The 25,869-nt window shown below is 26.2% G+C and overlaps 2 protein-coding genes across 4 annotated transcripts; one reads left to right on the top strand and one right to left on the bottom strand.

Moving 5' to 3' along the window:
• LOC100204109 (high mobility group-T protein-like) lies at positions 1-1,471 on the bottom strand. Its single transcript, NM_001287368.1, is given in 3 exon segments — positions 1-214; positions 293-768; positions 1,015-1,471. Coding segments are annotated over 2 exon segments (534 nt in total). The 5' UTR covers positions 1,350-1,471; the 3' UTR covers positions 1-214; positions 293-569.
• Positions 1,442-25,808, top strand: LOC100207702 (NAD(P) transhydrogenase, mitochondrial). 3 transcript variants are annotated; one of them, XM_065814470.1, is made up of 17 exons: positions 1,778-1,878; positions 5,952-5,970; positions 6,172-6,255; positions 6,669-6,709; positions 7,978-8,035; positions 9,814-10,055; positions 10,183-10,651; positions 15,561-15,817; positions 18,293-18,578; positions 23,198-23,521; positions 23,611-23,799; positions 23,897-24,124; positions 24,247-24,492; positions 24,599-24,865; positions 24,948-25,187; positions 25,265-25,443; positions 25,551-25,808. In XM_065814470.1, the coding sequence occupies exons 3-17, from the start codon at positions 6,195-6,197 to the stop codon at positions 25,695-25,697; spliced, it is 3,234 nt and encodes a 1,077-aa protein (XP_065670542.1). In that variant the 5' UTR covers positions 1,778-1,878; positions 5,952-5,970; positions 6,172-6,194; the 3' UTR covers positions 25,698-25,808. The 3 variants fall into 3 exon arrangements, with proteins under 3 accessions (XP_065670540.1, XP_065670541.1, XP_065670542.1); XM_065814468.1 differs by lacking the exons at positions 1,778-1,878; positions 5,952-5,970 and adding an exon at positions 1,442-1,676; XM_065814469.1 differs by lacking the exon at positions 5,952-5,970 and having other exon boundaries at positions 1,774-1,878.
• The last annotated feature ends 61 nt before the right edge of the window (positions 25,809-25,869 follow it).

Here is a 25,869-nt window from a genome sequence, read left to right as displayed (position 1 = left end):
AAAGTTATTTAAAATCTCTCATTTATCTAACACGAATGATACAGAACCACTCAAACATTTTGATGGTCATTTATATACAAACTTATAAATAAATATAAGATTCCAGTTTTCACAATAAAACAATATAATAAATCCACAACAAAACTGCGACTAATATTATTTTAAAGAGAAAAAGAAAAAATCTATATTAACTCATCAATATATATATATATATATATATATATATATATATATATATATATATAATATATATATATATATATATATATATATATGAGACTAGTGAATTTATAGCTAAGATAAATAATTAATATTGGAGAATGAACTACATAAATTGATAGTTCCATGAACTTAAAAAATATTTCTCTGAATTTTTAGTTTTATAAAAGCTGCCCAGTATTTTACATTCAAAAACATAAAACATAGACAACAGTGATATATAATAACAATTAACATTGCTAATAGGTAATAAAATTGAACATTGTAACAGTTTATCCACAATATTCACCCACAGTGGTCTAGAACAAAGCATAGTCCTATATACACCTCAAAATTAAAATAATCGAAATTTATGAATTGTATTCAGAGAGTTCTCGTTGATACCTATCTCTATCTTTAGCAGCTAAATTTTCATAAGGCTTCTTGTCTGAGTCTGTTAGTTTTTGCCATCGCTCGCCAATCATCTTAGCAAGTTCTGTTACACCAAGTGTAGGATTATCAGCTTTTAATTTTGGTCTAATCGCAGAAGCAAAATGAAAATAGGCTGACCTGAAAAAGAAAGCTAATATTAAAATAAAAACAAAAATGTAAATCTAAACTTAATACTTAAAAATCTATATTCGTAAAAAAAGTAATCCACATTAAATGTACAAATTGTACAAATCATAAAAGTATGTATATTAATAATATAAGATTATTTATCAAATAAATAAAAAACATATTTAAAATTTATTTGTTAACTTATAAAAATTTGAAAAAAACTGGATAGATATAATAAAGTTTTAAAGAACATACACATTTCTTTTGGGGGCATTAGGATCTTTTTTTGCTCTTTTCTTTTTTTTCTTTGGTTCTTTGTCTTCGTCGTCCGATTCACTGTCACTGGGGGGATTATATCCCTCCATTTCTTTTTGGAAACGCTTTTTGTCTTCAGCAGCTAGATCAAGATATGGTTTTTTTTCTTCTTTACTCATTTCTTTCCATAAATTGCCTAATTCCTTTGCAAATTCTGTTTGTGTTGGGATTGTTTCTCCTTTTTCTAAACGATCTGCTCGCGTTTTTTCTCCAAATATAATGAAGGAAGTTTTCGCACCTTTAGGCTTGTTAGGATCCTTTCTTGCTTTAGGCATTTTATTTACCTTTTCTCAATTCTTGGCAAAAGTAAATTTTAAATGTACGTCCTAAGGCGATCTTTTGTAGTGCGTGAAACTTCGGTGAGTGAATGCTTTGGCGCTTGCACGATTGCCAAAGAAGAGACCAATCAATTCATAGAAAACTGAATGAGCTGTCACGTGGTTTGAACCAGCAAGTAAGACAAAGTTCTAAAATCTACTTAAGAATTAGAGTTTTGAAACGGCTATCTAGCCTTTTTCCTATTTCAATTACTTTCTGCTTTATTTCCGTTGCTCTAATTCTCAAATTGGGAATCAGCACTTTGCATTATATTATTTCAAATGGTACAAAAACTCGAATTTATAAAAATTAAAGTAGTATATAAATATGATAATTATAATACTAGTAAAAATAGCACCAACTTGGATTTTAGGCTGAACAATCAAGCTATGTTCTTTTTACATAATGGCATCTAACTAGACTTTTTTTGCTTGTTTTACCTTATAAAAGTACTTGACTTATTCAGGCAAGTTAAGTCAATTACAGGTAAGCGTTCCTTAAAAAATTGTTAAGCAAAAAAGGTAGTAGAAATTTAAACTATAAACCATGCGATAATTTCCGGCGCTAATCAAGTTAGCATATGATTTTTTTACAACTTTTTAAGGTTTTACTTATCTGATCAAAACTGAAATTTGTAATAGGAAGCATGAAATACTTAGCTCTGTTAAATCTTAAATTAACCAGTAAAGCTACCTAATATAGTTTAACTAAATCAACTTTAAGTTAACTTTATAACTTTAAACATACAGATTTAAATCTGCATGTTTATAGTGATAAAGTTTAACCTAAAGTTGATTTAGTTAAACTAAATTAGGTAGACTTTCTAGTTGATTTAAGATTTAACAGTAAATATTTGATCATATCTGAAGTAAATATTTTTTTCAATTTAATGATAATTATTATTAAATTGAATTTTAATTATAAAACTAATTAATTAGGTACTGTAATTTTTTCAATAACATTTTGGTTCTGCAACACCTGACTGAACTCTCTCCAAAAGTTGCTCAACCAAACAGCATGATAAATTATGACAAATAAAGTTGTTAATCCCAAATCCTAAATGATTGTTAAATATAAGACAGTGCTTTCCAATTATTGTTAATCCAGTATAATTTTTGAAGATCCTTATTTTTTAGTTCATAGCTTATTTTTGAAATATCCCTAATTAAAGACAAGATACCTGATATACCTGATATTACTCAAAGCAATAAGTTTTTTGCTTTAAATTCTCAATATTTTTTAAAACTTACGTTTTAGTATTAAAAATTTAATATATTTGTGTAATTTTTTTTTCATAGCTTTACACTTATTTAAATACATATAAGTGTTTAAATAAACACACACAAAATTAACTGAAGCTTATAGGATAGTTTTGAAATTAGTTTCTACAATCAATTTGTTTGTTGATTTGTTTTAACTATTATTTTACCTTCAATTTCAGCAAGTATAACTATCATGTATTAAAAATACTCAGGGTGTATAACCTAACTTAGGTGACAAATTCACTAATTTTTCCACTATACTGTACACTTTTTTTCGCCTATCTTTAAGTAATTCAATTGTATATTCAAGTAATATAATTGTTTATAGTAATAAAAATAATCTTTATATTATAAATTCAAATATCATACATGCCAAATAATAGAAAACAGGTTTAGTTTTCCTATTTACTTTATAGTTACATTAGATACTACCCAATTATATAAGGATATATAGTAAAATCTTTCTTATATAAGTAAAATCTTTCTTCTCTTTTATTTTTATTTTTTTTTCAGTTCTTGGATACCTGTCTAAAATCATTAATAATACCAGGTTTAATTCTTAAGTTTTTATCTGAAATGCTCCAAAAAGTCAAACTCATACTTTTTTTTTAACATAATCACAACATTCACATAAATCACTGTTTTATCTAAACAGTTTGTATCACAATGAAGGTAACATGATATATATTTATATTAATATGGTGTATGTGGTTTATTTTGCTCCAGCAGATGCTTGGCAGAGTTGCCTTGCACCAAAGCCTTTAAAAATTCACCAGTTTGCTTCTTTTCAGGCTTCTCAGCTTTTTCTTTTAGCTAATAACAAAAATAAACAAAAAGTTGTAAGATATCATAAAGCAGTTTTGGAGGTAGCGGTTTTATGTCTTGTCTGTCCACGCATTAAGTGTTTAGTTTAGACAACTTAAGATGACTGAAAAAATGAAAAAAATGTTAATTAATTAGTTAACTAATTAGTTGTATAATTTTTTTACTGCTTTCATTTTTGTATTTTTATGATGGTTTTTATTTCCAGTAACAATGTTTAATACAAGTCAAAGGAAAAAAACATTTTTTAAGTGATACATATTTAACAAAAATGAAAATACTGTTTTTCCTATATTTTACTTGTTTGTAAAATATGTTTGTATACTTTTGGTATACTTTTTATAAGTTTCTAATGTAAAAGTAATAAAAAAAGTAATACAATCGTTAAAAATTGAAACATTTACTTCTCTTATCGGAACAGTTGCCTGATATCTCAAAACAATAGCAATTGGCCATGGCCAAGTTGTCTAAACTAAATACTTTATACATGGACAAACAAGGTGTAAAACTGCAGGTGCTTGGAGATTATGATTAAAGAAACACAGAAAAACTTCTCAATTTTTTTTACATGGAATAAAAAGTATAGCTTTTTCTGTTTTTGTCTTTATTAGTAAAAAGATTCTAAGATTGCACACTGTTATTAGCAGCAAGTAAAGCAATTCTATACTGATTCTTGGTTGTGGTTTTATATCTAATAAAATGTGTTTCAGGTTTTCACAAAAATGTTCTACAAAATTATAGAAGATTTAAAATATTCATATAGAAATTTTTACATTTTTTAACTGTTTTAAAAGTTAATTTAAATTAACTTTTAAACAGCAAAAAATTGTATTGTAATTTTAAAAAATTTTAACATAAAAATAAAATAAAAGATCTCTAATTTATGAATGGGATAGTTTCAATCTTTTATTGTATTGTTGTGTGACGTTTTTTTTAAAAGTACATATAAAAGTTTTTGTACATTTAGGTGCTCATTCAATTTCTTGCTTTGGGATCCTCCATAAATTATATAACACATAACTTAACTTAAAAAATATAAGTAGGAGTATATTTTACTCTTTTGTGCGGCAGGACCTAAAAGTTGTTTATATAATTGGTTTAATTAAAGACTCTGCGAGGAAAAATTTTTAATCTTTTGTCTTTGGTCTATAAAATTTTGCATTATGTAATTTATGGACGATTCCTTTAGAAGTTTATTCTGATCTACCTCTGCAGTTTAGCACTCATTTAATTGTGAAGAAAATTTAAATCTTTTGTTTCTGGTGAAGGAATGGAAAAAAAACTAGTATTAACTTTGTGAACAAAGATATTTTAAAAAGAACTTACTAAAACAATTTGTAATAAATTGACCTAATTTTAGAAGAATTGTTTTGTTAATGAGAATAATTTATTATCATTTTTTTTTTTTTTAGTAATGTATATATATTTAAGTTCAGTTGTTGATTATTTTATCTTTGCTTTTGGTCACATAATAAAATTCATATAATAAATTTTGTGGAAAAATCGATTGTATTTTATTGTTTTGCATCATGTTTCTAAAATCATAACAGTCATTTTTTTTATCTAATAAGTTATCAGCAGTGTGAAAATCATTTTATAGAAATATAATATAAATAAAATAGCACAAAATGTTTTTTATTTTTAACATTATGATATTTTTTGAAATTTTGTTGTCCATCTCTATAATCTCTGTTTTAGTTCACATTAGGTTAGAAGTAAAATTTTCTTTAAAAAAATTGGTTTAAAAATGTTTATATTAAATAATAAATATCATATATATATATATATATATATATATATATATATATATATATATATATATATATATATAAATATAATTTTAAAGACCAAAAAAAAGTTTTTTTTAAAATTATTTGATAGACTGCCTGTCCAAACCAAACCCTCAGTCAATGTAGCAGCACTCCGTTGTGAGTCAGGCTATTTGTCAGTCGATTTAGCAGCACTCTGTTGCGAGTCAGGCTATAAGATAGTCGATGTAGCAACACTCCGCGCATGTTTTACAGTTTTAAAAAAAAAAAAAACATTCTAGCCTTTTAATTTGTGGATTAATTACTTCCTGCAATTAAATTAATGTGTTTTGACATAATCTAACCTTAATTTTGTTAGTTTTAAAACCACAAACAAGGGAAGAGCCATTTTTTACCACTAACACGTTTTCTTAGCCATAATGTATAGGAATATATATATATATATATATATATATATATATATATATATATATATATATATATATATATATATATATATATATATATATATATATATGCACTTTAATTATTAGCTTGGTATTTGCTCAGTATATTCATTCATTGATTACAAGGGTTTTTATTATTTCAAGTGAATATCATAAAATAACAAACTTAATTGGTGTTTCTTACTTTTTGCAGAAATAAAAGCTAAGTTATAACTTTTAATAACAGCATTCCTTGAGCATTTTCATTTTTCTTTTTTTAGTGTTGAAAATAAAAAAAAGGTGTGTTAATAATAATTTTTGTTGTTGTTGTTGTTGTTAATTTAAAACATGAGTTCAGCTATACATACAGCTATACAGAATCATAAGATAAAGAAAAAGTTGAGGCCCTAGTGTATCAACAAATTTTTTTAACACTTTTAATTAGTTACCCTGACTATATGAGCTCACAATATGTTACTATTTTTATACTTCTGATTTTAGTTATATTTACTAAAAAAGTACCAATGAGTCTTCTCCAACTTAGTTCATTATTTTCAAGAAGATGCAATATTCTTTCATCGAAAGGTAAATAAAGTCAAATACGTGTTATAAATTATTTAAATTTCATTTAATTCATAAGAAATTTCAAAGATTATTAGATTTAATTATGATTACTTAAAATAAAAAAATAAAAAGTTGATTTCAGCATAAGTTCTGTTACCAATATAATTGCAGTTAAATAAAGATATTGTAAAAATATCTCTTGTAAAAAATTACTTATTAAGACACCAAAATACTTGTAAGACATAACTACAACATTTTATACACACTATAGCTTATTATTCTTTTTACGAGTAAAAGTTTTGGTGTTATTTTTATTTAGAAAAAATGATTTTTTATTTTAAAATAATGCTTTTAATATTTAAAAATTTATTAGTTATTTTTATTACTAAATTATTTATTAAAAACCTTTATTTTTTTGATTTTTATTAATTTAGGTTTATTGCCTCGAAGTTTTCAATTAAAAAGCAATGCTCATGTGAGTATATGTATTTTTTTATGTAATAATTTAATCAGTTTAAATAATATAAAGGTAAATTTATTAGTATAAAATTTATTTGAAGGTATTCAATATATTGATACAAAATTTTAAATGCAAACCTTTACATTTAGTCTACATCTACATTGATTATTTAAACTTAAGAAACAACTGAATCTGTTTAAAAACAATTTTAGTTTCATTGTACTTAAATCAGCTTAGTTCAGCTTAATTATATCTAGTTTAGTTATACTGTACCTTATAACTACTTTATACAAAAAATTAACTAAGTTTGAATAAAGAATTTTTTTTTTTTAAAGTTAGAGACATCTCTAAAATGTTTTTTATATCCTCTTTTTCTTATGAACATTTTATGTTGTCATCCTGTATAAAAGTCCATCATATGGCATTCTTTCATTGATATTGACTTATTTAAATAACATCATTTTTGGTATTTCTTGATTTAAATTAAAAAAAGGTATAAAAAAAGTTTGTAAAAGGTTGTTGTTTTTTTTAATTTTTATTGTTATTGTTTTTGTTTTTTACTTAAATTATTTTTTTAAAAACTCCAGAAGTTTAAATGACAATTCCCAACCCAAATTCTGCAAACGAACTAATGTAAACTTAACTATTAACTTGAAGAATAAAAAAAACTAAAAACTGAAAAGATTAATTCTTTTTAAATAACCAATTGAATTTTCAGTTTTATATTTTCATTCAAAAACTTTTTAAAATCAAGTCTATAAAAGTTCTGAAAACAAATAAACATTTTAGTATGCAATATTTTAAAGTTTTTTTTTTTTTTTTACTTTATTAGTTATATAGATAAAGTACTACTGAACAAAACAAAAATAATTGACACAGACATAATAATTTGAATTTCAGTTTGTATTGGAGCATTACTTAACAGTTTGTATTGGAGCTTTTTTTTAATAGATTTTTTTTTAACTTTGCAGGAAGTTTCACTGTTTAATTTATCAAGTTTTTTCTTTAACCAAAATATTTTATATGAAATCAAGAAGTTGTCATTTTTTCCTTTCAAGTTCATGAGATAAGCGAGATTTTAAACTCAAGAGATAAGCATGGTTTTAGCTACAAGTTTAAGCAGAGTTGATATCCCTGCTGTTCCTTTCTCAATCCTATAACTCCAAAAAACTAAATCTTGATCAACCAGCATAGAAAAATCAGCAAGAATAAAGAGTTTTAAATAAACTTTTTTATATTAAAAGTATGTTGTTATCAAAATAGTTATTTTATTTTTTACTTAGGAGTTAATTTGTCGAAGTTCCATCAACACATTGCGTTTTTTGACAACAGAAAAAAAAGGTGAAATATATGTATTCAGTTACCAATTAAATTCTTAAGTTAAATGTTTTCAATTTATATCAACAGTTACAAATAAAAAATTTTGAAACAAACTTTATGTATGATATTGACAACTTAGATTTAAGACTTGGTAATAATAAAACAGTCTTTAGCAAGTTAGGTATGTATTCACACACCTTGTCTGATCACTCAGAATAATTTGTGTTGACAACTTGACCATAGCTTTTGTATGTTTTGACAATTATGCATTTCAGAAACTAAACTCAAGTGAATAGAAAATTAAAAAAAAAATTAAAAAACAAAAAAAATCTCAATATATGAGAAAATAAATAATAAACATGTTAAAACTATAAAAATATATTTTAGTATAAAAGCGTTTCACTTAATATACTAATTATTTGTACACGCATACAAACCCACAGTAGGAAATATTATACAAAAAATAGTTTCAATCTTTTAAATTTAGTGATATTTTTCCAGTGTTAGCAAAGCACTATATCGTTGCAAGGTGTGGTACTTAAGATGTGGCTGTCATCTTGATATTAGGTGTGGGTTCAAATTTTTTTTTATTAGAACTTCTTTTATTTTGTTTGTTTTATTTACTTATTAGTAGACATTAGTAGACAAATATCAAAGTTTGGATTAAATAACTTTGAAACTTTGTTCTTTTCTAAAGTCTATAAAGAGAAACGTTTTTAACTTTTAAAAAAACAATATATTTGTGATTTTTATAGCTTAATTTTTTCAAGTTTATGTTTTATTTATTTTCTCATTGTTAAGTTTTCTTTTTTTTTAGTTTTTGTTTTAAATTTTTTATTTAGTTTAGTTTTATTTTTTCAGCGCATTTTTAAAATGCGAGTGTCAAAGCATGCAAATAGCCATGGTCAAGTTGTTCAAACAAAATGTTATGCGTTATCAGGTAAAGTGTGTGACTGCAAAAATAAAGGTGTTTCATAAACTAACTCATAAATTTGAGTTTTTTAACTCTTGGTAGCATAAATTAGACAGTTAATTTGTAGAAATGCATAAAACAACGAAAAACATTTTTATTATGTCAGTGCTGTGAAATTACAGGTTTATCTGATATTTTGGAACATATATTCAAAAGATTTGATAACTTTAAAAATGTAATGGCAGTCTTGTCATTGAACTCCCCTAACTATTGAAAACTTTGCATAGCTTTAGTTACTTATATCAGTCAATCAAAAGTTACTATAGCAATCAGTCAATTAATTAATAAAGATACAATTACTTGTTGTATAAAGATTATATTATATAATCTTTATATAACATTAAAATTTATATAACTTTTGTTACTTATATAATCAATCAAAAGTTGCTAAAACAATCAGTCAATCAATTAATTAAAATACAATTCAATAATTCATTGATTAAATATATTTTATGGATTTTGTTGAAACTATTCGCCAAACTTTTTGGTTAAAAAATTTTTAAGTTTCAATAATACACACGCACAAAATTGGTTTTTATTCTTATTCACTCTTAAAATAGTATTTTATATATTAAAATAAGATTAAATAATATATTTTTTTACTTAAATTATAAATAAATGTAAATCAGTATAAACATGAAACTATTGATTTATGAGTTATGAAATTAATTTTTGAAATATCAACTATTAAAATTGACAAATTAGAAATTATAAAAGTTAGACATTTTAACTAATTATTGTCATCTTTATGTTAAATAGTTATCATAAAAAAATAAATATTAAATATTATTGTGAAAATTTTAAGGAAATTTATATAAAATTTTAGAAACAGTATCTGGTGTACCATATAATCAACTGACTGTTGGAGTGCCAAAAGAAGTACACACAGGTGAAAGAAGAGTTGCATTAACGCCTCAAGCATGCTCTGTTCTTATAAATAAAGGATTTAATGTTGTAGTTGAAAAAGGAGCTGGTGAATCTGCTATGTTTCTTGATAAAGATTATGAAAGTGTTGGTGCTAAAATTGTTTCAACAAAAGAAGCATTTGCTTCAAACATTGTTTTAAAGGTTTTATGATTTCAAAATACTTTTTTATTTTTCTATTGTTAATCAAACTTTATTTCTCAAATTGATAAACTAAATTGATAACTAAATCTCAAGTAGCATTCTAAATTTTATCTCCTTGGTTTTTTAGGTTCGTCCACCTACAACTAATGCAGCACTTGGACTTCATGAAAGTGAGCTAATGAAGCCAGGGACAAATCTATACAGTTTTATATATCCTGGTATAAACAAAGAATTATTAGAGAAGTTAGGCCAACAAAAACTTACTGTGTTAGCTATGGACTGTGTTCCACGTATTTCTCGTGCTCAAGTTTTTGATGCACTAAGTTCTATGGCAAATATTTCTGGCTATAAGGCTGTACTTATGGCTTCAAACGAATTTGGGAGATTTTTTGCAGGTCAAATTACAGCTGCAGGTAAAGTTCCACCTTGTAAGGTACTTGTTATTGGAGGTGGAGTTGCAGGTTTGTCAGCAATTCAAACTGCTAAAAATCTTGGTGCTGTTGTACGGGGTTTTGATACAAGAGAGGCAGTTCGTGAACAAGTACGATCATTGGGAGCTGAGTTTTTAGAAGTTAAAATTAAAGAATCTGGAGATGGTTAGTTTATTACTTTTTTATAAATATATATATATATAACCCTTGGATTTAGGAAAAATGAAAGCAATATTTTGCCCTCCACAATCTTTTTGAGGTCAGCATCAATTCAGCTAAAAAAATTGGATACATAGGTCTGACCATAAAACATAAAAATGTGGTCAGCAGTTTTTTGCCAACCTCAAACATTAGATTTGGCGGTCTGCATTGTTGAACGCTGAATCTAATTCTGAGGGCTGTATGTGTGTGTGTGTGTGTGTATATATATATATATATATATATATATATATATATATATATATATATATATATATATATATATATATATATATATATATATATATATATATATATATATATAAATATTAATTATACTAAATAGCTTTATAATTTAGATTTGATATTTGATAACAAAGCAATAAAGTTAACATCTATCATAAAACATTTTGTTGATAATTATTAGTTAGTCAGTTATACATTTTAAATAAGTTTGTTTTCTCTGGGATGAACTCAAATGTATTTTGTTTAACTGGTGATGTACATGTCTTGTAAAAAAGTAATAATCCCTAAAGAATACGATCCTGGTCTGTTTTACTTTAAAAATCATGTAATGGTCTTAAAACATAAAACTTGTCTGTGTCACTAAGTTTTAGAGTACCCCTCTTCTTACACCTGAAAAACAGTATGCACATTAATATTCAACTTATCAAAGTATTATCTTAGCACAAAAAATAATTAAATAAGCATCAATATAAATTCTAAATGAACGCAAATTTTTATTTAATAGATTATTTTAATCCAAGGCTGTTATGTACACATAACCTACTTCCATAATGGTCATATTTAAAACATATTAGACCAAACATTTAAAATTAAACTATTGTAAAGGATAAGATAATAGATCTTGTGAGTATTAAGATAGGACTTAGATCATGGTGTGTTCCAGTCTTTTCTCTTTGCTTCTACTAATAGTATTTTTGTTTATAACCATCTCTTGCATTTCTAATTATTTTGATAATTTTAATTACATATAATTACTCAGATTGATTACCCATTTTATTTTAAGTTTTCCTTAAGTAGATAAATAATGTCAACACTCATCGGTAAAGTTAGACACAAAACACACTGTTGAGTTGTATGATGATAAAGTTAGACACAAAACACACTGTTGATTGTATGTTAGCATTTCAAAACATGTCTTTTTAACAGAATTAATACATTTGTTTTATGGAGAAAATCAGTTCGTTATTAATGTTCAAAATGAACCTGCAAAGAGCAAGATTTCATTCTAAAAATATAAGATTGATCTGTTTCTGTTGTGTCAATAGAGATAAAAAATGTCTTTCTTTGGAGAGGAATAGTTCATTAATTGAACTGATTGAAGATATTTATTGACTATTCTATTAAAGCATAAGTTCTCATTAATCTGAAATTTGTAAAAGTTGCAAGACAAACATGTTAGAAACATAGGTTTAGCTGCAGTTCTAAACAAAGGTAAAGCTTTTAGTAAAACTGTAGAGGCTTCCTGGTTTATAATCATCATTAAGTTTAAAAGAATTATGATCATAGCTATTGTGTCATTGCTGTATATGGCAGAGTACTAGAAATAGTTACAAACTTAATCAATATGAATTAATCTACAAAGGAGCTGAAAAGATTGTTAATAATTATTTCAAAGAATCTAAATACTGGCAGAGTTTTTTTTGTTCGCTAAAAAAATATTGATTTTCAATAGTATAAATATAAAACTTGAAAAAAGAGTCAACTCTCCTGTTTCAAGTTTTATATTTAGCATAATAATTAAAACCATCATGAACTTAAAGATAAATCATAGTTTTCCAAATTGTTTGGTGTCAGAAAATCCAAAATACGGGAGAACATCTATGCTGGTGTTGCAAACAGGTCATGCTACTTTAATAAGTTTTACTATGTCAATTTAAAAGTGGTAGGAATTTATTTTGAAAATAATATTGTTTATTGTACATTCAATTACCAATTATTAAAGTTCTTTATGATAAAAATAGTTATTATTTGTTAGAAAAGTGAAACAAGGAAAATCAACTAGTCCAGAACCAGAATTTTTTTAGATTTTTTAGATAATGAAGATGATGATGGTGGCAGTTATCTAGCTATTATCTAAATAATATTGATAAAGCTATTATCTAAATAATGTTGATACAATTATTAAACAGGCTTTCGCTGTTAGATTCAAAAAAAATTGTGCAAGTATTTTGCCTATCACCGACAAAAAATAATAATGTACTCCACAAAAATAAAGAAGAAGAATTATGCATGGAACTTTCATAGTTTTATTTCAAACTAACATTTTAAGCACCTTATTAAGCAAAGAACTTAAAGATGAATTAGAATTACAAATAAAGGAATGTTGCTTGTTTTTAACTTTCTTTATGGTCTGAACAACTTGAATAGTAATAGCAGTTAATCTTACTATTATGCAATATTTAATATAACCAGTAAAACTACCGTATCACTGTGATCGGTTGAAATTTGGACGATTTTCAATTGAGTTTTCTCAAAAACCACTCAACCAATTGTCATAATTTTCTTTTTATAATGATGCTTACATAATTAGTTTTTATTTCAACAAAAATAGATTAAGCCTTAAATTGACGGCGTGCAAGTAATTTAATTTTTTATAAAGTACCTGTCATCATCTCCATAATTTTACTTTGTGCACTTTTTTTGTAGCCTTAATCCATAAATCTTAAAAATTTTTAGCACTATTTTCACATCTGCCTTCTTTTCCTTAATACTCCCTTCACAATTGTCCATTAAGATTTGATAATTCCCTGTTCAGAACAGCTTGCTGGATTAGTATCCTTTAGAACAAAATTGTCTCTTTTTTTCTTATACCACTGCATTACTTTTTTGGAATAATGGATTAATGCCAGATTTGTCCAAAATAAGGTTGGTTATTTGTGCTTTTTAATTAGAGGAAGAAGTTGTTTATTTGTGCTTTTTAATTAGAGGAGGAAGTCGTTTTTTCAAGTATTCACTCACATATAGATATGCTTTCAAAGGTTGATTTGTTATGAAAGGTGAGCTTTTAAAACCTCAACTGCAAATAGCCTGCCATATAAGGAACTTGAGAGTGATTTTTTTACTCAAATGTACTTAAATTTGTCAGAAGCTTTATAACGTTTCGACTAATAATATTATTGGTTACCTGGAAGCATCAAGTGATCTTTTTTACAGTGTTTCATTGTCTTTTAAAATGCATAAATTTTTTTTTTCGTTATTAATTGAAACAAATTTTTAGTTCATCCAATTGCATTGACTTCTCCATCAAGCGACTTATTTGGTGTTTTTTTCTTGTAATATGCTTTTAGATTTTCTTTTTTAAATACTCTTTGAACAAAGCTTTATTGCATTTGAACTTTGTAGCTAAATCTTTTGACTGAGTCAGATTTTGATGAATTGAGTTGACTATTTATTTTGTCTTCTTTTTGGAAATAAATCTTGATTTTTCATCACTTCCCAGTTTTCTTTTTACAGTTTTGTTTTCTTTATGTTTTATAACAATTCCAACAGTTGATTTTGGAATTTTACATGTTTTGGAAATCATGGAATATGAGAACGATGGATTTTCTATGTATAATTTCAAATTTTTTATCGATTTTCAGACTCTTTACTCAACATTGCAAAAATTAATGAGGAGTTAACAAAATTCCACACACACACAAGAAAACTAATTATGTTAGCCTCATTATTAAAAAAAAATCACAACAGTTGATTAAGTGGTTTTTGAGAAAACTCAATTTAAAATTGTTCAAATTTCAACCGGTCATGGTGTTAATTAAAATAGTTGTTGAGTTATTGAATGTTTTTCTAGAAAACAAAATGTCTCTAGCGATAAAGATCATCAAAGGAATAATGTAGATTTAGAAGAAGTTATAGAAGTAGATGCACTTTTAGTGTTATCACTACTTCCTAAATTAAATGCTGGGTTTAATATACCATTGAAAGAAAAGCTTTGGCGAGAAATTTAAAAAAATGCTCATAAAACAGGAGCGATGTTGAAAATATTGTAAGAAAAAAAACTTAATGTAATAAGTTTTTTGATTGACTGTTTGCCCAACAAATATCAAATCAGAACTTGCCTTTTTTGTTTCTGTTGAATTTGTTCATTAGCATATTTTCAAAAAAAAAATTTTTGTAAAATATGCTAGCATATTTTCAGAATGTTGATACATAGATTACACATACAAAAACATGATGCACTAGTTGATTTAATTTCTTCATATTATTTCTTCAAAAAATGAGTTACGTTTATTTTTTTTCAACATAATTTTACAAAAATGTGCAAAATAACTGTTAATTAAAAAAAATGTCATTTTGCAATTCCTAATCAGCGTTATCCTTGGGCTATCTGTAAATACCTTATTTCTTTACCTTGAATTAGAATGTATTCTAAATATTTTTGGATATCCAAGAGTAAAAGATCATCTACTGAATTTATCTGCTAGAAGAATCCAGAAAGTACCTTTATAGATTAAATTTTATTAATCCATGCCTGTTTGATACAAAATTAACAGGACTTTTATCAACATAAATCAACTATTTAAATACCATATTTGAACACTATCTAGGTAAAATTGTTGGTGTCCTTTTCACTGATAAAAACTAAGGGACTTCTCGAAGCTCTCTTAAAGAAACTGATAAATCTAAAATATCTCATCTTGACGAACATCAAAAGCAAAATTTAACAATCCGTATTCCCAATATACTTTTATATTGTCACTGTTGAGTAAACTTATTATTTAGACTTTATATTGTTGTATTCTTTTTAAGTTGTCACAAATCATAATTACCACAGTTTGGTGGCTCTGTTTGGTAGCTACATTTGTATTATATAGTATATAGTTTAATTAAGTGTTGTGTAAATATTTAGGTCTTGGTGGATATGCAAAGGAAATGTCACCTGAATTTATCAAAGCAGAAATGGAACTATTTGCAAAGCAAGCCAAGGAAGTTGATATAATCATAACTACAGCTGCAATTCCGGGAAAAAAGTCACCAAAATTAATTACTAAAGAAATGGTTGATAGCATGAAACAAGGATCTGTTATTGTTGATTTAGCATCAGAAGGAGGAGGTAATTGTGAACTTACCCGTCCTGGCGAAAGCTATAATTATAATGGTGTTCAGGTATTGCTGTTAACAAAAAAAAATTATTTTTAAAACCTGAGTAAAATTTTTCATTAGTTTAATTTATTTAATATCTTATTTATTTCAAACTGAACTGTTTTTAACACTCAGAAAATGTGTAATTTGCTTTGTATTTGTTATACACAAGTTATCAAACTGTTTGTTTACAAAATTAAATAATTTTGAATTTAGCAGAAAAATTTTGTATATCTATTAATAATGCAGTTATTAAATCTATATTGCTTTGTAGAACAAAGCTATTAAATTATTAAATATGTAGAACAAATTGAAAGTCTAAGTAATAAGAGTAAAGGATTCTTATGATTTATTTATAGAAGAAAATATTTTTAACGCTCCCTTATTAAATTTGTTTTCAAATTTTCAACAAACCCACACTACACATAGGCTCTTAAATGGCTTTTGGGTTTGAAAAAAGTTCAATAGAAACTTTTTGCATCAAAGTTTAGGTATAAATGTAGAGCTGTTTTTAAGAAATATTTAAAATTATTCTAGGGTATCCAAAAAATATTAATTATTCTAGGGCATCCAAAAAAGTTACAATAGTTTTACTAATTGTTATCAAAAGTATTAAATTTTTCAAAATTAAAAAATAAAATTGTTTTGTTTCTTTTTTATCTTGAGTTTGTATCTTTAATGATAATCAATTAAATAAAACATTATTTTAGAAACTATTTTTTTCTGCCAAAATACAACCACAACATTACATAATACAAAATACAACCACAACATTACATAATACAAAATACAACCACAACATTACAAAATACAAAATACAACCACAACATACGTTTTTATTCATTTACACAGAGCTTTTTTTCTTATTTAAAAAGAGAATGAATTAATTAAGCAAATTTGATTTTCAAAATACCAAAGATTTTTTTTCTTATAATGAAAATTGGGCTAAAGTATGTTTAGTTTGCTACCAAAAAAAGTTCAACCATGTTCTAATGTAGTACTGATTCCACACTCCCAAAAATTAGGAAATACTTCACTGAAAATTATGATCTAAAAGACCATCGCTTACCTTCAGATATCTGTGGCAGGTGTAGAAAATATTTAATTGATAGGGAAGAAAAAATACCAGAGCTCAATGGACCTTTTTATTTTTCAAAAGTTATGATGACAATACCAACAAGATCAAACCCATGTCCGTGTATTATTTGTAAAGTAGCATGTTATGATCCAATTAGCAAAGGTGATAGGTCCTGTAGGGCTTCTTCATTCCTCTAAGTGAGACCTCCAGTAGCACATTTTTACCATCTCGGGGATCGAGATGGTAAAAAATGTGTTACTGGTATGATATTAACCAGCAATTGACCTTTAAATGCTCAGGAGAGTTTTTCAAAAGGACTTGGCCTAGTGAACAAGCATTAGAATCTGTTCAATTTCATTAGGCTGTAGGAATCAGGTGCCTATTAAAGATATTCATCTGGTATACAGCACTAAATTCAAAAACTATGTAGTTTGTTATTGTTCAAGACGTATATAAAGATTAAGAAGAATAAGAAGCAACTAAAAGAACTTTTAATAAATGTAACATTTTTTAAGAAAGCATTTTTTAAGAAAGCATTTTATTGTTTTAGTGATTCAATGAATATGTTGGTATTAGTTTTTTTTTTTTTTTTTTTTTTTTTGGATGTCCAGAATAATTTTAAAAATTTGTGAACACCTTATATATACTAGTTCAAAAAAAAAATTTAACCCTTATTTAATTTTAACCCTAAAGACATTTAAAAGTCTGTGAGACTAGCAAATTGTTAAAAAATTGTTTATCTTAAAGCTTTTTTAAATTTATTATAATTTTATTTTTATCAACTTTGTCTTTTGTTTTTATTTTATTTTCAGTATGAATTATTTGCAAAATTTAATGTTTTTTATCATGTTAAAATGTTATTTTGTGTGTTAGTTTTTATCTGCCGAGCTGGATTTTAACATTTACAAAGTTTGTAGCTATATAGAATTCATTTTTTTTACATCTGATAATTATATTATGCTACATAGGTATTTTAAATTTGTCTCTTCTAGAAATACTTCACTTACCTCACTTTTTACATTCAATTAAAGCATTATGTGTGAGTGAGAAGGCATTATGTGAGTGAGTGAGTGAGAAGGCATTATGTATGACTGGTATGTGTCTAGCTCTGCATGTATTAGCATGAGAAAGAGACAAACTTTTTTATTCTTTAATTTCAATATAGGAATTTCTAAATATAACATTTTTAAACCAGCTTGAAAACAGTTTTGGTTTATTTCCAGTAAACCAGACTGATAATTTGTCATAACATACCTAGGTTTGCATCAAAATTACTATTTCCTTGACAAAAAGACTTTTTGGGCTGCTTTGAGTCCATGACCAGATCGATAAAATCTTCTAAATAAGAATAAATAGTATGGTTGGGATAAGTAAATACCAATATATAAAAACCGTTGTAAATGGTGGTTTATTTTTTGCAGATAATTGGATATACTGATTTTCCAAGTCGACTTCCTACTCAATCTAGCACTTTGTATGCTAATAATATTTCAAAGCTCCTCTTATCAGCTGGTGAAAAAGGTCATTACAATTTAAACCTGGAAGATGAAGTTATCAGAGGCTCTTTAGTCCACAAAAATGGTGAGTTGATGTGGCCACCACCCGTAGTTGCACAACCAGTACAAATAAAGAAGGAAAAAGTTAAAATTACTGCACCAGTTAAATCAGCATGGCAGTCCTCTGTACAGGAAACTGGTTTGGTTACAGGTATATTACATGTATTTTTGATTACATCTATATATAAATAAACTTGTACATGTCTTTACCTTGATAATTTAAATAAAAACTTAGTTTTACATTGCGTTTTACTATAAGTATGGTTTATATTTTATCTTATTTTAGTTGCTACCAGAGTTGTTAACAAAGCCAAAAGTAGCAAGGCCAAGGATAAGAGTTTTAAGGTCAAGGCCAAGATTAAGAGTTTTAAGGCCGAGGCCTACTCAAACATTTTCAAAACCAAAGACTTCAATTCTTACCTTACATTAAGGGCAATTATTAACAAAACTGTAATTAGCAAGTGCTGTGACAATAAAACTATATTTTGTAACAGAAGACCAAGGTTATGCGCAGAATTTAATGAAGTCAATAAGAAAATATATTTGTTTTATTAAGGCCAAAGCCTCAATTTTTGGCCTTAAGTCAAGGCCAAGGACTAACAACTCTGGTTGTTACTTACTTTTTAATTGTTAGTTTTTAATTAAGTTTTGACTCTCTAAATTATTAAAAATAAATACGTAATGTAAAAAAACACAAAATATAAAAACATTAAATTGTAGAAAATGAAAATAATAGGATTAATGGTTCATAAATTGATAATAGATGATAATTGATAAATTGATAGCTGTAAAATATCAACATATTACCACCAAATGTTTTGATCTATCAATGCCATGTTGTGCATAAATTTTGTTACAACATTTGATTATGAAGAGGAAACTGCTTATTACTTAAGATACCTTGCATGATTTTTATTCAAGTCAAGTTCTCTAATAATTTAAAACATGACTACAGTATCTTTAAATATTAAACGTCAAAAAATCATCATACCACCAAATATTTTCAATCTTTTCATTGATTTTTGATTTTTTCATTGGTTGAATCTTACCTTTTGCAAAATTCACCAGAATTACCCATTTGTTGTAAAATCAGGTTTATCCTATCATAGCACTTTTTACTACCTTAATGGAATTTCTTTTGTAATTTACTTAATAATGGTCCTTGGGCATATCACAATATTTTGGATTTAAGCAGAATGGTAGCTTTAATTTTTATTAATTTCGTTGGTTTTAAATCCAGAACTTTTTGAAAAAGTTCCTGCACTCTTTTCAAAATAAAAAGAGTTCTGAAAAACTTTTTTGACAAAACTATTTTTTAACGAAAGTGCTTCCCGGAACTCTTTTTAATTCTTTCAAAACTTTTGAGGTTGTTCTCTCTCCTTACAATTTTAAGCTAGATCTTTGAGTTTTCAATTCAAGTATTTTATCTTGAATCCAACAGTTCACTTTCTGGCAATCAACATAGATTTTTATCCACTTAACTATCCCTAAATATTTTTGTTGCTTACAATTTTCGTATGAAAGTTGTTATTGGTTAATTATTATATAATCATTTTAATTTTATTTATTGTTGTTAATACATTATTTTTAATATTATTATTTATTTGAATCATAAATATAATTAGGTGGTATTTTTGACAAGTTTTAAAGTACTTTTAAATGGCCTTGACCTAAGAATATTTTTATATAAAACAGAATAAAAGTAAAAATGCAACTTGTGAATTTTATCGATGATTACCAAAGCTAATTATTGATGTAAATCGTCATCATGTAGATGCAGCATGTTCCATATTTAACCTATATTACACGCACAACAATTTTAGCAAATATTATATTATTTAAACTGTTTACTTAATTTTTAGCAATTATGTATAAAAATTGTTATTCTGAAGAATAAAATAAGCTAAAAATGAATCTGACAAAAAAAATGACAAACTTTAGACTGCAAATACTGTTTAACTTAGGTTACGCAGAATAACAAGTTAAAAATGTTTCAACTTTTGTTTGGTTTCTGTGAATTGGTAGGCATTAACTTACTTTACACAATTTCAAAAGTAAAATGTTCTTTAACTTATCATGTTCATTCAAAAGTTTAAATGTAAAGGCATATGAATTAATATAAACACATGTATATTAATAAAAAATTTCAATTTTCTGACAAAACTTTTGGAAAAACACACCTTTGTTGTGTATTTTTTAAATTTTGTTACATCAATACAAGTTCCTTCGATAATTTTTTGAAACTTACTTTATAAGAGAAGTAAAATATTTACCGACTATATCAACTCTGTTTACAGAGTAAAATAAATCATGTGTGTATATATATATATATATATATATATATATATATATATATATATATATATATATATATATATATATATATATATATATATATATATATATATATATATATAGTTCTATAGATTGTTGCATTTGGGAAGTACGGAAGGAAAAAAATGATTCTTACGTCAACACATACGTCACTTTTAATTACTTTTGTCCAACATTTGCGTGTTGTCAGAAAGTTGAAACCATTAATTTAATTACAAATTAATCGTTTTTTAAAAAACCCGCAAAAACGCAAATTTAATTGACCAGAATGTTTTTAAAAACATTCTGAATGTTTTTAACAATATAAACAATGTTTTTATTTTTATTTTTTTTACTGTAAATCATGCGCGGAGTGTTGCTACAACGACTATCTTATACCCTGACTCGCAACAAAATGCTGCTACATCAACTGACAATTAGCCTGACTCACAACAAAATGCTGCTACATCAACTGACAATTAGCCTGACTCGCAACAGAGTGCTTCTACATCTACTATCTTTTAGCCTGACTTGCAAGGGAGTGCTGCTACATCGACTGAGAATTTGGTTTGGGCAAGCAGTCTATCAATTAATTAAAAAAAAGGTTCCGGTCTTGCATTTTAATTTTTACTTTTTGTCAACAAATTACGGAAAAAACTTTCTGACTACATAAAAGAGTTCTATATATATATATATATATATATATATATATATCTATATATATATATATATATATATATATATATATATAGATATACATACATACATACATACATACATACATACATACATACATACATACAAACACACACATACATATAAATTAGACCATTTTAAGATTGTATATAAAAAAAATAATTTTTGAACTTTATTTGGGTTATCCTTTGATTTGATGTGGTTTGTGGTCAGGAAAATTAGTTCAAAATTGCAAACTTAAATAATGTGTTTTAGGGACAGCTTAATTAACTTTACTTTTTAACAGGTCCCTATTATTTTGAAAAAATAAGTTTTTTCAAAAGTATGTCATGTTGGGTCTTAAAAGTAGCAAAATTATATAAAAATTTCAAAAAAAATGATAATTTCATACTACAATTATTATTTTAGATTTAATTGCACTAAAACTATGGTTTTTTAACTAGAAATAAAAAAGTACAATTTTACAAGTTTTTAATAAAAATAAAAAATTTATTTTTTATTTTTTATAAAACAATTATTATTTTTGAAATTTATATATTATTTTGCTTCTTTTGAGTACCAGGTTGACCTACTTTTAAGGAACTTTTTTTTTTTAATTTTAGGACCCCATTGAATAGTAAACTTAATTGAGCGGTTACTAAATATTGGAATAATGCTTTGAAACTTTAATGATTTACTATTTTTCATCAATTAACAACATTTAAGCATCTAGCTACTTACTAAAAAATTTTTGAACTGGTCTAATATACATATATATATATATATATATATATATATATATATATATATATATATATATATATATATATATATATATATATATATATATATATATATATATATATATGTATGTATTTTAATTTACAGTGAAAATATTATTTTAAAATGTTTTTATCATATAACATAAATTACGAAAGTACGATGATTTTCAGGACCATTAAAACAACTTAAATATAGTTTTAACAAACTATATTTAAAGTTTAGTTTTAACAAACTATAGTTATAAATTGACAAAGAAGAGATTAAAAATTGATTGCTTTAACATTATCTGCTGTGGAATGCGCCATATATACATACACACAAAAATAAACGCGCATTTAGATCAGCTATCTGACATCATACTGGTTTAATTGACTGAGAAGGTTTCAATACATACAATGACTGATATAGGGAAAACATGCAAGTGAGTTGCTGCTACATCAACTGAGGGTTTTAGTTTTGGCAGCAACAAGTTTTTTCAGCTATTCTTTATTTTTTGCAAAAAACTGTATGGAATTAGGCTGTCAAAAAAAGTCAGTAAATGTATATCTGTAGACTCTATAGTATGAATATATATATATATATATATATATATATATATATATATATATATATATATATATATATATATATATATAAATTTCTTTAAGCAATATGTCAAAGATAAAAATCATTTTATATTTCAGGAAATTTAACTCAAATTTACCAGATCAAGAAAATTTTTGCAGAAAAACAAGTTTACTGCAACAAAAATAGCAGTTCTTTCATAAGACAATTATCTTTTAAATATTATTAGTAAATAAAAGCCAGTTAATACTTTAATCAACTTCAAAAGAGTATACAAATAAAGGAATTTAAAAGACAAACATTTCTTGGTAATACTCATGGTCCAAAAAGTACACACGTTAATTTAAAAAAAGTTAAGCCCAACCTGACAAAAAAATAACCAAAGGTAATATTCGTCTGATCAGGTTATTTTGTATCCTTTTTATAATTTTCTAGGTGGCTTAGGTACTATCCTTGCGCTTGGTGTAGCATCACCAAACATGGCTTTTAATCAAATGTTAACCACATTTTCTCTTGCTGGCGTTATTGGTTATAAAGTTGTATGGGGAGTTACACCTTCACTTCACTCACCATTGATGTCAGTTACAAATGCAATATCTGGTATAACTGCAGCTGGTGGATTGTTAGTTATGGGTGGAGGGTTGATGCCCCAGACCCTTCCTCAATACTTAGCTGCTACTGCAGCATTGTTTTCTTCAATCAATATTACAGGTGGTTTTATAATCACAAAGAGAATGTTAGACATGTTTAAACGACCTGGTAATTTTTTTTTTTCTTGAAACAATAATTTTAAAGTTTTATTTTAAATTTTTAACTTTTGTTCTAATTTGATAACTTGGATTTTCAAGATGATCCTCCAGAATATCATTACTTGTATGCAATACCTGGTGTATTACTTACTGGAGGATACGCAGCCACAAGTTTGAGTGGTTATTCAGATATGCACCAAATGGTTTACCTTGGTTCATCTCTATGTTGTATTGGTGCACTTGGCGGTTTGGCAACTCAAAGTACTGCTAGGACTGGAAATGCTTTAGGTTAATTGAATTTTAGGTTAAGTTTATAATTTTTATTTTTTTATTAGTAAAATCTTTTAATATATGTTTGTTTTTGGTTTAAAATTTTCTATTTTAGGTATAATTGGTATTGTTGGGGGTGTTGGAGCTACAGTTGGAGTTATATCACCTTCAGCAGAATTACTTACTCAAATGGGGGCTACTATGGCTGTGGGTGGAACTATAGGAGCAGTAATTGCAAATAGAATTAATGTGACAGATCTTCCTCAGTTAGTTGCACTATTTCACAGTTTTGTTGGGTTAGCAGCTGTTTTAACTTCAGTTGGTTCTTATCTTGTTGATCCAAGTAACTTTCATTTTTGTTTATCTAATAAAATATTTTATTAGATATAGATTTCTCAGGGTTTTTTTTGTAAAAATTAAGATAAAAGTATAACAAGAAATCTAATTAATTTTTTTTTTTTTTAGGTCATTTTACAGTAGACCCATCAGGTAATGTGCACAAAGCTTCAATCTATGCTGGTACTTTTATTGGTGGTATAACATTCACAGGATCATTAACAGCATTTGGAAAACTTCAAGGGCTTCTTGCTTCTGCTCCTCTCAATTTACCTGGAAAAAATTTTTATAATATAGCTATGGGTACAGCAAGTGTTGGTGCTCTTGGTGTGTTTATGAATACCAATGATCCCTCATTAGGCATACCAATGCTCGGTAAACTATTTGTCTTTTACTACTAAATAAATTCTATTAAATATTATTTTGTTAATATAAAATATTAGTAAAAAATGCTAGTTAATTTGTATCCGATGCTTTTTAGGAGCTGCTAGTGCACTATCTGCTGCCATGGGTGTTCATATGACTGCATCTATTGGTGGTGCAGATATGCCAGTAGTAATTACAGTTCTCAACAGTTACAGTGGGTGGGCATTATGTGCTGAAGGATTTATGTTGAATAATGATCTCCTCACAATAGTTGGAGCTTTAGTCGGATTCTCTGGTGGTATACTTTCATATATAATGTGTAAAGCTATGAATAGATCGCTTGCAAATGTGCTATTTGGAGGCTATGGGACTTTGACTTCAGGTAACTAAAAAATCTGACATTAAATTTAACAATTTTCGTTATAGATAAGTATTTTTGCTGAAATCGTTTTAAAATGTTAAAGGTACTGGTGAAAAAATGAAAATTACTGGAACTCATACTGAGATAAACGTCAATTCAACCGTTGAACTGATCGCTAATGCAAAGAACATTATTATTGTTCCTGGCTATGGATTGGCCGTGGCAAAAGCTCAATATGCAATTGCTGAAATGGTGAAAATTTTAAGAGAAAAAGGCATCAATGTGCGATTTGGTATTCACCCGGTAGCTGGTCGAATGCCTGGTCAACTTAATGTGTTGTTAGGTTTGTAATAGAAATTCAACTCTTATTATCTCATTGTTAAAGTTTCTACTTTTTTAAAGTCAATTTATTCAATTTAGCTGAAGCTGGTGTTCCATACGATGTTGTTTTGGAAATGGATGAGTTAAATGAAGATTTTCCAGAGACTGACTTAGTATTGGTCATTGGTGCAAACGATACAGTGAACTCTGCTGCTCAGGAAGATCCTAACTCTATTATTGCAGGAATGCCGGTATTAGAAGTATGGAAAGCTGCTCAGGTAAAAACGATCTTATTTAAAATTTACTTTTATCTCGTGCTTTTTTTTTCTTTTTTCGCAGAGGTTTCTTTTTGCATATCTTTACTTAATTTTGGTTTTCATTTAAGACTATTGTTATGAAGAGGACTATGGGAACTGGTTATGCTGATGTTGATAATCCTGTGTTTTACAAAGAAAATACATCCATGTTGCTGGGTGATGCTAAAAGCACATGTGATTCGTTGCTGGCCAAAATTAAAGAGCATTATAATTAAAAAACATTTAGTCCTTATATTTTATTTTTTAAATTTAGAATTTTTGCAATTTTCTACTAAATAACTTTTTAAATTTTGATAATAAAAAAATATAATGATTATTACCATAAATCTTGTTTTTATCAATGATGATTTTTAAATAATTATATATTTTTGGCTTTTTTCCTAATGA

Source organism: Hydra vulgaris, chromosome 12 (genome assembly GCF_038396675.1).
Source record: "Hydra vulgaris chromosome 12, alternate assembly HydraT2T_AEP".
Lineage (NCBI taxonomy): Eukaryota > Metazoa > Cnidaria > Hydrozoa > Anthoathecata > Hydridae > Hydra > Hydra vulgaris.
This window is presented reverse-complemented; position numbering and strand designations above follow the sequence as displayed.

What these genes read in the sequence shown, in the direction of transcription:
- LOC100207702 (XM_065814468.1), top strand. Translation starts at nt 1,442, where the DNA reads ATGCTTTGGCGCTTGCACGATTGCCAAAGAAGAGACCAATCAATTCAT. An exon ending in TTTGACAACAGAAAAAAAAG is followed by an intron (nt 8,036 to 9,813) that starts GTGAAATATATG and finishes ATAAAATTTTAG; the next exon opens with AAACAGTATCTGGTGTACCA. An exon ending in AATTAAAGAATCTGGAGATG is followed by an intron (nt 10,652 to 15,560) that starts GTTAGTTTATTA and finishes GTAAATATTTAG; the next exon opens with GTCTTGGTGGATATGCAAAG.